General features: G+C 45.5%; 1 protein-coding gene across 16 annotated transcripts in view; it reads left to right on the top strand.

Annotated features, from left to right (window-relative positions):
• The first annotated feature begins 205 nt into the window (after nucleotides 1-205).
• Nucleotides 206-13,525, top strand: part of ptprk (protein tyrosine phosphatase receptor type K) — a 68,225-nt gene continuing 54,905 nt past the window's right edge. For 8 of the 16 annotated variants that reach the window (XM_029849739.1, XM_029849740.1, XM_029849736.1 and 5 more), the window contains exons 1-2: nucleotides 207-541; nucleotides 5,463-5,486. In XM_029849739.1, coding sequence (XP_029705599.1) covers nucleotides 469-541; nucleotides 5,463-5,486 — 97 coding nt within the window. In that variant the 5' untranslated portion in view covers nucleotides 207-468. Of the gene's footprint in view, nucleotides 542-5,462; nucleotides 5,487-13,525 lie in introns of all 16 variants that reach the window. The other 8 variants (XM_029849730.1, XM_029849733.1, XM_029849732.1 and 5 more) reach the window with 3 other exon arrangements.

Raw genomic sequence — 13,525 nt, forward strand, 5'->3', positions numbered from 1 at the left:
TGTAATGTAATACGTCGCTATTGATTGAAATAAATAAATAAATGAATAAATAAACTACAGCCGGAAGTCAAAAACTCACTTTTTAAACACCCCTGGTTGGTGACGTCACGCATTTTCGACGGCGATCACCCTCCCTCCCTCCCCGTCTCTCTCTCTCTCTCTCTCTCACTGGGTCTCTGGGTCTCTCTCCCCCTCCCCTCTCGCGCTCCCTCACTCCGCGTGAAACAAAGTGTCGTGTCCACGAGAGCCCGCAGGAAGCGAGCAGAGAACCCGCAGAGAGGAGAGGGAATGGGGCGGCCGAGTCCTCCACCACAGGCGGAGTAACGAACCCGAGCGGAGCGCCGACACTGAGCAGGAGCCGGAGCGGAGCGGAGCCGGAGCGGAAGGAGCCGGAGGAGCTGGAAACAAACTTTTCTCGGCGGAGCCCGACAGCCACGGACTCAGCGCGCAGCGCTGCTTTTCCAAAACATGGATACACTTTTGTCTCCCTTCCTGGGACTCCTGTTCCTCCACTCGACCGTCTCCAGTCAGATAGCGACAGGTGAGGACCAAGTGGGTTCGGCCCGACCCCGTTTGACTCCTTTCTGTGTTTTAGAAGAGGGTTTTTGACTCTTCGGTCGCCTTTTTCCTCCATCTCCGGACGCGTATGCATTTCTCACAGGTGTGTTTAGGTGCGAGGGGAAAAGTTCGGATCCGCTCTCCATGCGTGGCCGTTGGCGAAGGTTTGCGGGGCAGATCGGCCCCAAATTTACACAACCAACAAACTCTGACCCGTTTATTTCACCCATTCCGAAATTTGGCGTCTCACACCGAGTTGCAGCGTTTCTTTTTGCACGTCGCGGCTCAGGAATGAAGATTTTCTTGATAAAGTCGATGTCAATGCGCGACTGAAAGGGACGATGTCCCGACGTGCACGATCAGTTAACACTTTTGCGGTGTTTCAGAGAGGCATTCGGTTAATTATGCGCACTTTAAAACACATTTTACAGCTTTTTGGCTGCGGGGAGTCGCAGTTCGCCGCTTCGCGAAGCGCCTGAATAGAGAAAAAGTTCGAGCGTGCACGGTGGCCCGTGTCTGGAGGCCATATATACTTAACACCACTGAAAGCGTGTGCAAGAGCAATGTGATCGTCATAAAGTGCCATTTCTTTTATTCTGCGATGCATTCAGTCTGTAAAGAACTCCGTGCACGGTGGTCGGTTTGGTGCGCGATCGATTGCAACTTTATTCGCGGTGCGGGAGTCTTGCGGGAGAAAGAGGGGGAAGAAATGTTACCTGCGAGGGGAAGGGGGAGCTTTAAAAAACAGCTGTGAGTGTGTTTACGCCTGGTTACACACGGTGAATATGCGGGTTATGACCGTGCGTGTCCTCTGAGACCTGAAACCAGGCGCAGCCGTGCGTTTTGGTGATGTTTCCGTGCGTTTTGGTGATGTTTCCGTGCGTTTTGTTGATATTTCCGTGCGTTTTGGTGATGTTTCCGTGCGTTTTGGTGATATTTCCGTGCGTTTTCGTGATGTTTCCGTGCGCTTTGGTGATGTTTCCGTGCGTTTTGGTGGTTTTTGGCTCACGACGGGTCTCTTTTTCAAGCTCTGGCACGTTTCTAAAGTCATGGTCTTTAAAGGAACTGTGCGATCCGTGCACGACGGCCCCTCTGCAGCGCTCCGCGCACACCGAGCTGTCCTTTCACCCGCGTCTGTCTGCGTGGCTGCGCAGAGTTTTAACGCCGCATCAGCCAGTTGGTGGTTGAACTTCAGAGGAGATTTTCACCCCTTCATACAGCTGAATCTTGCTTCGCCAAATTTTTAATCTGATCATTTAATTTCGTACATGCAAAGCTGCCCCCCCCCCCGCCCCCCGAAAAAAATGAGCCGTCGATGTCAGTAATTAACAGTAAAATATGTGTTACCAAAAAGTACAGGATTCTGGCTGGGAATTACACATTAATTACCCCCCCCGCCCACCCACCCACCCACACTCCCACCATTAACCCCCCTCTGCTCCGGGCCATTTGTTCCCTTGGGCTTAAAATGTGTGGAATTTCTCTGAGGCCTCTTGGGAATCTGTCCGCAGTTAATTTGCAAGTAAATACTAGTGAGTCGCTGCTGCAGCGGAGATGAGACGATCCTCAGTGTAAAAGGGGTCTGAAATAGTCCCATTTCTTTGTATCCCGATTATTAAAATTACCCATTGGTAACCAGTCAGCTGGTCATTATTGTTTTTTGTTTTTTTAACCGATGCTAACTAACCAGTTTAGACACCTGTTTCTTTAAAGAGCTGGTGGGTTTGATGATGATGAGATGGCTGGTTTCAGAAGCAGATAACAGCGAGCTCTGGTAGCCGCTCGCTTTGCTCGCTGATGTCAAGGACAAGAACAGTTAGTGACATTGATTTGTCCGTTCTCCAGCACCGACAGTCACCTTGGTTCGTCTCGCATCGCCTCATTTTCTAATTTGTCTTCTGCTTCCCTCCTTTTTTCCGAAAACTAAAAGATAATTTAGGTTTATATAAATCTGCCTCTGTCTCCCCTCTGTGGTTTGTCACGCCGTATCACGTCCAAAGTCACTAAATGTGACCGTGTCTTTGTGAAACCAGTGTTTGACTTTATGCTAATTTGACGACTCGTTAAATCTGTCTTCCTTGGCTGGTTGAAATTCGACACAGATTTTCCCCGTTTTTAATCTTAATGAAGTGAGATAATTGTTTTCCTTTAGAAAGAATTAAAAGGGTGCCGTTGCTGCTGAACACCAGAGCGGGTTTCCTTTGTCAATTATTTCAATATTTTGAAAATTGAAACCAAGTTGGTTTAATTCTAATTGCTTTTTGGCTTCATTTGTTCGACGAAAAGTCATATTTTGCCTGGAGACGAGCAGGAAAAAGAGAGGGAGAGCAAGAAAGAGGACAGAGGGAGGAGGGAAAAAACAAGAAATGCAACGCTTTTGGCCACGGGCATCTCCTCCACTCCAGAGACTGTGAAAATGGCAGGAGGCTGTGCGTGCGTGCGTGCGTGCGTGCGTGCGTGCGTGTGTGTGTGTGTGTGCGTGCGTGTGTGTGTGTGTGCGTGCGCGTGTGTGTGTGTGTGTGTGTGTGTGTGTTCCTCTGTCATGTCCCATGCGTGTGTGGAGCAAATGTGTCAACTTGTGTGCTGCTGTCACCAAAAGAGACGCCAACGATTGAAAACCCTCCGGAATACTGTCGTACATCGATGAACATGCAAAATGTTTCCCAACTCATTGAAATTCTTGTAAAAAGAATCTTTTTATTCCACTAAAGGGCCCCCAAATCAAAAGGTGGTTTGTTTATTTACCTTCATCCTCCGGGAGGATGCCTTCCACATTCAACTCCCTTTATTTGAGAAGGTCCAGTGAGGAGTCAACTGGACTTCTTCAGAACTGAAGAAGCCTTTTGGATGAAAGCAAGCGGACGTCTCCCAGTAGCTTTCAACAGTCCAGTTGACCCTCTGCTCGACCTTCACGGATTAACATGATCTGGATGAATGAGAACCTGCTTGGAACTTAATGGCGTCTTGTTGAATCAAACATCACTCAGCTTAGAGCCAGTCTGCTTCTCTGAAAGTACATTTCTTCAGTCGTGGAGGGTGAAGTCTGCACCCGCACAATCTTATGTGTTAAATTCAATTATTCTGTTGAGAGAAATCACTTGCTAATCCTTCATTAGAGTGTGTGTGTGCGTGTGCGTGTGCGTGCGTGTGTGTGTGTGATTTTGAGGGTCTGCGTTGAAAACCCATTAGTGCTACATGGTGACTTCCACCCTCTTCCCATTGACACATATTGTGATTCATGGCTCAGCACAACATGTGCAAAATGATTATCTGGATCTGAGTTTAAGGCAGAAATGGCGCCCAAAGGTTCCTTTAACATGAGAAAAATGTTCACTCGACACAGAATCATTCATAGAGTTCATTTGACCTATTTGTTTTTTATCTGTATCGCATTAGAGCATCCTGAAAACTGCTGTTTTTACCCCAGCTCTTCTAAAGACTGTAACCACGGGCGAGGTTTGAAATCTGGCCAAGCTAAGTATCAGTAATACAGAGCCAAGAGATTCCTCAACTGATGGTAAACAGCTGTATTTAAGTAGCACTTACTGCGTTAGCGCCAAGCTAACATCGTCTGTTTCCCTCTGAGGCTCCAATCATACCTCCAACAAAAAGGATTCCATTGTTTGGAGGAGAGGATTCCATCATCAGTCCCCGCAGCTATAGGGGAAAATGTCAAAATGGAAGTTAAATGTAAAATGTGCTTCAGTCGTGAAACCTGGCATTGTGTGATCTTTTTTTAACTGAAGTTGGAACCTGATCGCTGACAAAGCAAGTAATCCCCAGCTGTGGCTCAAGGGTAAATGAGATGACCTCATGCTCTCCTGGATGAGGGAAATGTTTAGAATTACATTCAGCCATTTTAAGGTGGCGTAGGACTTTTGTCCCCCATAAAATAAAACAGTTGAGGGTATTTATGAGCAGAAATTTAGTTTTCTTTTGACTAATTACTGGATGGAGCTCGCTTGTAAAACATTCAACTAAAGAAACAAAAAAATCTGATGATTCTGAGCGTGAAAATAAGAATCTAAAGACTTAAATGTGCCTCGCGCTAAAGCTGGTGGTAACTTTACTGGCAGGAGAAAAAGTGCCAACTGCTCGTCATTGACCAGGAAGTGATCCAGTAAAGTGTTAATGTCCCGTTGGAAATGGAGGAAGGCTGCGCGTCCGCAACAAATCCCAAATCCCTGAAATATCACATCCCTGATGAATGATGGTATTAGTCCAGTATCATCAATCTCTGCTCTGCCCTGTTTGGCTCTGCTCACAGCTGCCTGTGCAGAGGGGCTTCGAAACGCCCCGCTGCCCCCCTCGCTCTCTCTCTCTCTCTCTCTCACACACACACACACACACATGCACTCTTACACACTCGGCTGGCTAATGACAGATTAAGTAATCAACACTCACTGCTGATTAATTACATTAAAGTGTGCACACACTCTCACTCCCTCAAACACACGCAGATGTGAGCAGCCTCTGCACCAGTTGTGTAGCCTCATGTGTGATGATAATGATATATCAGGGGTGGCTGGTGTGTGTGTGTGTGTGTGTGTGTGTGTGCTTGTGTGTGTGTATGGATGGGAGAAGGTTTGGAAGGAGCGCTGGAAAGTGATGACAGCCTCGGGAAATGACTGTTTTCAGGCTTGAATCCTGGTGAAGGCACAGCGGAGAGTTTGAGCTTGGACATCTGTTGGTTCTTATATTTTTCCTGCTTTTAAATGTGCTTTGTGCACGTTATTTCTGATGCTTTTGCATGATTTGTTTGCAGCTCCTCTTTCACTTGCTGTATTAACATAACGAAGCCTTAACAGAGGCGTTGGGGTGTGAAAATAGCTGTGCTTTCTCTGCATTTCTGCACATTCTGAATCTTAACTTCTCTTTCTCTGCTTTGCTTTCCTTGTATGCAGCTCACATCGGACGTGCTGAGAAGGGTGAGTTACGACCAGCCAGCTGTGAGCTGAGCCACATCTGCTACAGTCAGCCCTTTCACCGTGTTAGTTACAGTCTTTAGTGTTGTAATTAATCCTTTTTGCTTTAATAGTCAATAAACGCTCCGTTGTGTGTAGATGTTCCTTTCAGTGTGTCGTGTTCGTATCACCCTCTCATGGTAACCACCCATGTAAAGTCATCTGACCTTGATCGCCAGGATTAACATTCCAAATTTTGCCATTTGTGCCGTCTAAATGACGTGTCATTGCACTCTGGTGAAGAAGTTCTTCACCTGGACCTAAAGGCAACACGACTGTAGAACCTTCCTGCAGGTTCTGCTCTTGACCCTCATTCACCTTTTCACACTCAATGACCAGTCAATGGTATGGCTCTGTCTGTCTGTCTGTCTGTCTGTCTGTCTGTCTGTCTGGCATGAAGGTGACAGTCTTTAATAAAGGAACCCCCCCCCCCCCCCCCCCCCCCCCACCTCTTTTATCTCTTCCTCATGTTAATGAGGGAGATGAAAGTGACAAGTTGGTAAAACCGAATCCCTGCGGAGCCTTAAAGTGTTTTATGTGGAGCTGGAATTTGGCATCGCACACAGTTGTCCCACTGTGACAAAAATCAAAGCAAATTGGAATTTTATATTCTGTGTTTACAAAAATAGAAGGCCCTCGTCTATTTTACACACATTAATTGTTAAAACCAGTCAAAAGACGCCTTTTCTTTTTGGCCCTTCAGCGCATGCTCACCAACACAGGATACGGCGGCCAAGAAGTTTAATTAATTAATTGAAATAATGACGGCGACCCAACAAAAGCTCAGTGAAGCAGAAATACTGTCACTTGAGATTATACAAGACAGGTCCTTAAAAGTGGGTTTGGCAGGTTCTACATAGGTTTCTCATTAATCTCAGTAAATTCCATCCGTCCAGGATGTGGTTTCCCTAAAGTGTGTAGAGAGAACAGCAGGGGCCCAAATAACTGATACTACTCACATCAAATAGATCTGAAAAGAACTTTAAAGTCTCTCATTCTCCAGCAATATTAGGCTAACTAACATTCTGTCATCGTCCTGGTTGTCAAGGTAACGTAATGAAAATGGGTCATTGAGACATTTTTGCTGTGAATGTTTTTAGAAATTTTGGTGCGGGAAGCATCCAGGTGTCCTTCCTCTAACCAGCTACAGATGAAGGCTCATCAATTGCAGATGGTTTTTTGTGGTCATGTCATCTTCTGAGCACTTAAAGAGCCACTTCCCACAAATTAATGTCGAATTTTTTTTTAAGTGGCTTTCAGATTTTAACAGGCACTTTTAAAAAATGTATTTATTTTTTTTAAATTCTGAATACAGAGTAGAAGTGTTTGTAGACCCTACATCAAAGTTGTGTGTGTTTCTGTGTGTGTCGCCATCTGGGCCACTGGGCATGTTTCTGTGTGGCGTGCGCGGGTTGAAATGGTTTCCATTAGTCCCATTAAGAAGACGTTCATCTTCTCTCATCAATCTGCCATTAGCTCATATCATTTATGTCCTTATCAAATCAGGACACTTGTCTGTCAGAGCTGCATTCGTACCCAATTTAAACCCTGATCCATCCAACCCTGAGCCATTTACATGTTTTAATATAGAATGAAAAAAAACAGTCTTATGTTGTTATATTCCTTTACAATAAACCTCTTTAAGCTGATTTCAGTAGAAAGCAGTTTAAAGCTTTCGAGATATATAAACCCTGCCCAGTGGACGCGTGTGGGGCTGAGGGACAGATGATCGGTCCATTAAGATGATCCTCTCCAGTCATGACCACGTATCTTCACATCACACATCCACTGCTGTCTGTCTGTGTGGCAGCCATTTAAATCTTCCAGCACGTAGTACAAAGCTGCCTCCTTCCTCTAAATGGTGCTACAGGGATATTTTGATCTGCCTGTACCAGCCTTATCTGCCTGTCTGCCTGCCTGCCTGCCTGTCTGTCTGTCTGTCTGCCTGTCTGTCTACCAGCCATCCTGTCTGCCTGTCTGCCTGCCTGTCTGTCTACCAGCCATCCTGTCTGCCTGTCTGCCTGCCTGTCTGTCTACCAGCCATCCTGTCTGCCTGTCTGCCTGCCTGTCTGTCTACCAGCCATCCTGTCTGCCTGCCTGTCTGTCTACCAGCCATCCTGTCTGCCTGTCTGTCTGTCTGCCTACCAGCCATCCTGTCTGCCTATCTGCCTGCCTGTCTGTCTGTCTGTCTACCAGCCATCCTGTGTGTCTGTCTGCCTGCCTGTCTGTCTACCAGCCATCCTGTCTGCCTGCCTGTCTGTCTACCAGCCATCCTGTCTGCCTGTCTGTCTGCCTCTCTGTGTACCAGCCATCCTGTCTCCCTGTCTGCCTGCCTGTCTGTCTACCAGCCATCCTGTCTGCCTGTCTGTCTGCCTGTCTGTGTACCAGCCATCCTGTCTCCCTGTCTGCCTGCCTGTCTGTCTACCAGCCATCCTGTCTGCCTGCCTGTCTGTGTACCAGCCATCCTGTCTCCCTGTCTGCCTGCCTGTCTGTCTACCAGCCATCCTGTGTGTCTGCCTGTACGTGACTGGGTGACTGCAGACACATGGTCAGTCTGACAGCAGTTGCATGCGCACGCCTGCAGTCAGTCACTGTAACAGCCAGTCAGACGGTGTGTGTGGGTGACTGCAGACACATGGAACATCTGTGTGTCCAGCTTTTTGGGGCGGTACCGACTCTGCCGTGTCCAATCCTACATATAACGCCCTTGATATGGCCAGATTTGAGAGTCTATGGCTTTATTGCCAACCCAAACCGTTCTTCAACAATAGGCTAAAATATTTAAGTTATATTTAAGAGGATTATCATCTAGCAGGATTTAATTCTATTCTATACCACGGGGTGTTTGGGCTTTTATTCAATTTCCCTGTTTAACAGGATCTTCAATAAAAGCCTCACAAGAACTCACTCCAAGGGCGTTTGGTATAATTAGAAAATGAAATTCTCTATCTCATCCACATTAAGTTTAAGAACATGTGCAACAACAGCTGTACCTTTCTACCAAGTGCTCAACAACACAGATTTAATTGAGCACATTCATGGAACTCTACAATGGTTTTTCAGTGGCTTCCACTCATCCCTGGTAACCTCCACTCAGATCGTATGTTATGTCTCAGTGACTGAATAAATCCTTGTGGGAAAAGCAGAATTCTATCTGCCGCAACCAAAATTCATTTAGATATTCATAAAGTGCCTAGTTTGAATGTCTAAATAGTGCCTCAGTGCACTTGATACTGTGCAGACTCCTCCATGTCTGGAGTGCAGAGAAATCCGTCAGTTTGGTCCAACAAACTCTCGGCTCCTTTCTGCTCTTCTCCCACCGGTTGATTTACCTCGTTCCCCTTTTCCAGCTCCAGACTTTCTCCCCATCTTGTAGGAATTTATGACCCACTAACCTAAACAAAGCAACACAATGTTTGTCATTCCCTCCCCCTTCTGACTTCTTATTTCTCCCTCCTGGTAGTTTTGCCCCCCCCCCACTTCTTCCATCCCTGTTGCACCTCCTCCCTGTTTCTCCAGTTTCATCGTCTCCCCCTCCAGACTCATAATGAGATAAAGGCTTGGATTTTCACAAATCTAGACTCAGTGGTGTTATGTTACATGGATAGACTCTTTTAAGGTGGAAATTGTAATAGCCCACACGCTAAACACGGTGCAACAGAAGCAATAATAAAAAGAAACTAGCAACCAAACAGGTTTGCTATGAGCCCTCTGATTCAGCCTCTGTACTGAGGAGTCACTGTTGCGGCCATAAATACTGGATTTCATAAGGATATTGTAATAAAATTTCATTTGCGAGACCAGTTGTCCTGAAATTTTCAAGAATTCCAACAAATTGTCCTCCATCATCTGCATATTACAGTAACATTTCTTTTGTCCCAGAATAATAAGCACAGATCTTTGCAACATTCAGCCTGTGTGGACATTCGTTGAGTAATCAGGCCGTTCTCTTTCCTCTGTGGTACACATTAGGCATAATTTGAGCCGTAAGACTATGACTTTATCTCCAGCATAATCCCACAAAAAGAAATCTTATTATCCTGTGCAGTTAAGTGATTTCAGTATAATTACAGACAAAATCAAACGGCTCATCAGTCAGTCAACAAGCTCATCAAGTTAACCTGACTGAATGTCTTAGTTTTATCTATAAAGGCTACAGTTGCCACTCGTACAGCGAATCTTAGAGGTTATGGGTATTTATAGGCTCTTGCTCCAACAGTCGTGGGACCTTTCAGAACAAGTTCTCCTGATTATTGAAGTGAACAAACACTTTATACCTCTCAGCTCAGGTGGACAACACTACTCAGTAATCCCATTCACACGCTTGCTGCCGTTTAAGCCATTTTAAACACTTGAAATTCCCTATATAGACAAGACTTGTATAATTATTTACATTAATTATTGTCAGGAGCCCAGACATTCAGAAGTAATCACACAAGTTTCTCTCTGACTAATGTCAAACACCCTCACAAACACACATGTACACCATCCCATTCTGAATATAACCCTTTATAGACGGAATAGTCTCTTTATCTTAGTGGTTGGGTTAACTGTCACTAAGTCTGTGCTAAGCCAAAGGTAAAGTGTGTGTGTGTGTGTCTGTGTGTGTGTGTGTGTGTGTGTGTGTGTGTGTGCGTTTGTATGAGGTTTAGCTTAAGCGACAGTTTATGTCATGGCGAGGTAGAGCTATATCTGCTAACCGTTATTCCAACAGGACAGCTCGCCTGGCTGTCTCAGACGCACACACACACACAGACACACACACGGCCATGTAAATCTACCTCAACACACAGCGTCGTTGCTCTGTCTCTTAGGTTTAGCCTGTCACTACAACATGAGGAGTATGAAGCCCAGCCTTGAAACAGAACTACTGCTGTATATGCTGAAAGGCAAAGTAAGCTCATAAACTTATGGGAACATACTCCCCTGTCATAACCTAATAATTAATGCCAAAAACCTTTAAAGCATTTGTTATCTGATGGTTAGTAATCATTTCTCGCCAGTCAAAATCCCGTCCTTTTTTTCCGGCGCTGCAGAGCGAGTGAGTTCCATCCAGTTTCACTAAACAGGCATCCAGAAATGACCATTTTTGGTGCTATGACTAACCATTTACAAACAGTTCAATTATGGATTCATCAGGCAGTAGGGCGCCACTGCATAGATGGAGCACTTGTTGGGTACAGTGGCTTCAGTTCCTTTGTCCTTCAAATCAGCTCAGCTCTGAATGATGCAGATTGCCTTTGTAGGGTCCACCCAGAGAAAAGTAGTCGTAGTCGTAGTAGTAGTAGTAGTAGTAGTAGCAGTAGCAGCAGCACTAGGAGTAGTAGTAGCAGCAGCAGCAGCAGTAGTAGTAGTAGTAGTAGCAGCACTAGGAGTAGTAGTAGTAGTAGTAGTAGTAGCAGCAGCAGCACTAGGAGTAGTAGTAGTAGCAGTAGCAGTAGTAGTAGCAGCAGCAGTAGTAGTAGCAGCAGCACTAGGAGTAGTAGTAGTAGTAGCAGCAGCAGCACTAGGAGTAGTAGTAGCAGTAGCAGTAGTAGTAGCAGCAGCACTAGGAGTAGTAGTAGTAGTAGCAGCAGTAGTAGTAGTAGTAGCAGCAGCAGCAGTAGTAGCAGCAGTAGTAGTAGTAGTAGCAGTAGCAGCAGTAGTAGTCGTAGCAGTAGTAATAGCAGCAGCAGCAGCAGTAGTAGCAGCAGCACTAGGAGTAGCAGTAGTAGTAGCAGCAGCACTAGGAGTAGTAGTAGTAGCAGCAGCAGCAGCAGCAGTAGCAGTAGTAGTAGTAGTAGCAGTAGCAGCAGTAGTAGTAGTAGCAGTAGTAGTAGCAGCAGTAGTAGTAGCAGTAGCAGCAGTAGTAGTAGTAGTAGTAGTAGCAGCAGCAGTAGTAGTAGTAGCAGCAGTAGTAGTAGTAGTAGTAGCAGCAGCAGCAGTAGTAGTAGTAGTAGCAGTAGCAGCAGTAGTAGTAGTAGTAGTAGTAGCAGTAGAAGTAGCAGCAGTAGTAGTAGTAGTAGCAGCAGCAGTAGTAGTAACCATGAATGTACCGCTGCAGCATATCAATAAACAGTATAATGAAGGACCGACTGGTGCTTTAACTTCCTTTGTGCAAATCCAAAGTTTGCTTTACATCTCACACCAACCTTAAAAACACTAAACTATACTGAACCTCAACTTGAGTCTCTGGAATGAAAATGCAGCAGTAAATGTGTGGGGGCCCCGCACACACATGGGTGGAGAACCACAGTCAGTCTCCAGGGGCACAGAAACACACAAACACCCCTCTGGATTGAGTGAATAAGCATCCACCACATGTGGTTTTGGTTACACACACTTTCTCCACGCAAAGGCCCCAAGATAACCACCGCAACTTAACCACGGTCAAGTTGGTGTGTAGATCTACCGTATCGCCATGCCACCGCTGAGCTCGTAAATCTGTGCGCCTGTATCTGGATCTGTTGTGCGTGTGTGTCCCAGTTGAAGTCAGAGCACAGTGAGATGAGGGAATCAGGGTTAGTGAAGGAGAGAGACGCTTCAGCTGAGACAGCGGAGGCAGAAGTGAAAATATGAGTCGCACTGATCAACCTTTCTCTCCGTTATTTCTGAAGCCCCGCCTCTCTTCTGACCCTGCGTTAGGGTGTTGTACAAAGTGTGGGTGAAGGGGTTAACTCTGCAGCCCTGGCAGTTCTCTTAAGTAAATACTTTGCTCTGTTCCGAATATTTGTGCGATGATTTTGCATGTTGCTGTCTCCTCTGCAATTCTTTCCAACATGACTCATGTTAACGATGCTGCCTGTTTTTTATTAGAATCAGAGGTGAAAAAACCCTCCTGTGGCTGCTGGAGCGGTCTAAAACCACCTACTTGTGTTTCCTAGTTCGCAGCAACATGGATTTTATCCCTAAATTAACTGTAAATCTTTTTTGGGCTGCTGTGAAATCAGTTTGTCATTGGCCTTCTTAATACCTTTATACTTGATTTTATACCTTTATACTTTATTATTCTACTTTATTCTCGGCTGGCTTCAATAGATGAATCCAGAGATTGTTTCCACCCAGCAATTTCTCTTTGCATCCCAAGGACACATTCCAGCTGCCTGTGATTCTCACAAATGGATTTTCTGTCAAAAAAATGTTGGTTTTGTCCAGTTTTACAGTTATATTTACCTTTACGAAGCAATAGAAAAGGACAACCAATACCTTTTAATCGCACAAAGGCGGTATTTACATGTTACATGCTCCAGCCTTTGTCGTTCAAAAGATGGATTGGAAGCGCTGTAGGACACAAAATCGGAGCGGGCAGAGAAAATGTGTGGGAGAAGGAAGGAACGAGAGCTGTTTGAAGTGTGATAAGAAACTGTAATAAGAGAGCAGACTGACACAACAAACCCTCACAGCTGCACTCTTTCATTCCGTACCCCCTCCATTCTTGCTGATAACAGCAGACGAGGGGAGTGAAAGTTATACTAGTTTGATAGGATACCGAGCTCGGATCCTCTGTGTCTCATTCCGGTTTCTCTTTGTGTCATCTGTCCAAGTTTTGGTTTCAAACTAAACAAAGTGATAGAGCGAGGTGGGTCAGAATGCTGGCCACGTTCTTGTAGACCTCGTGTCCTCATTAAGATGCTCCGCCAGATGTGTTGAGTTGTGTCGTGGACGCTGGGCACCTCCGATCTAGGATAAACAAGGACGGTACCAGTAGCTTTCTTATCCAAACAAAAGAACTAGAGGCATGATGGGGTGGGATTACAGTCTCTCCTTTATTAAGGCAAAGTAAAGACCAAATTCCAAGCAAAGGCCAACTGGGAGTCGCACCAAATACAGGAAAACTTTCAGAAAATGCTCTCTGCTCATTACAGATGACAGAGATGCATTGCACTTACTTTTCTGCACCAGAAAAAACAAAATAAAAACCCAAAAGTGTCTCCGGGCCAGCAGCAGAAGCCTGTTCTTTAAGTCTCTGTGTAGACAATGAATGAATTCATCCAGGTTTATGTACCTTTGAAACCCAAATACAG

Source organism: Takifugu rubripes, chromosome 16, assembly GCF_901000725.2.
Source record: "Takifugu rubripes chromosome 16, fTakRub1.2, whole genome shotgun sequence".
NCBI classification, from domain to species: domain Eukaryota; kingdom Metazoa; phylum Chordata; class Actinopteri; order Tetraodontiformes; family Tetraodontidae; genus Takifugu; species Takifugu rubripes.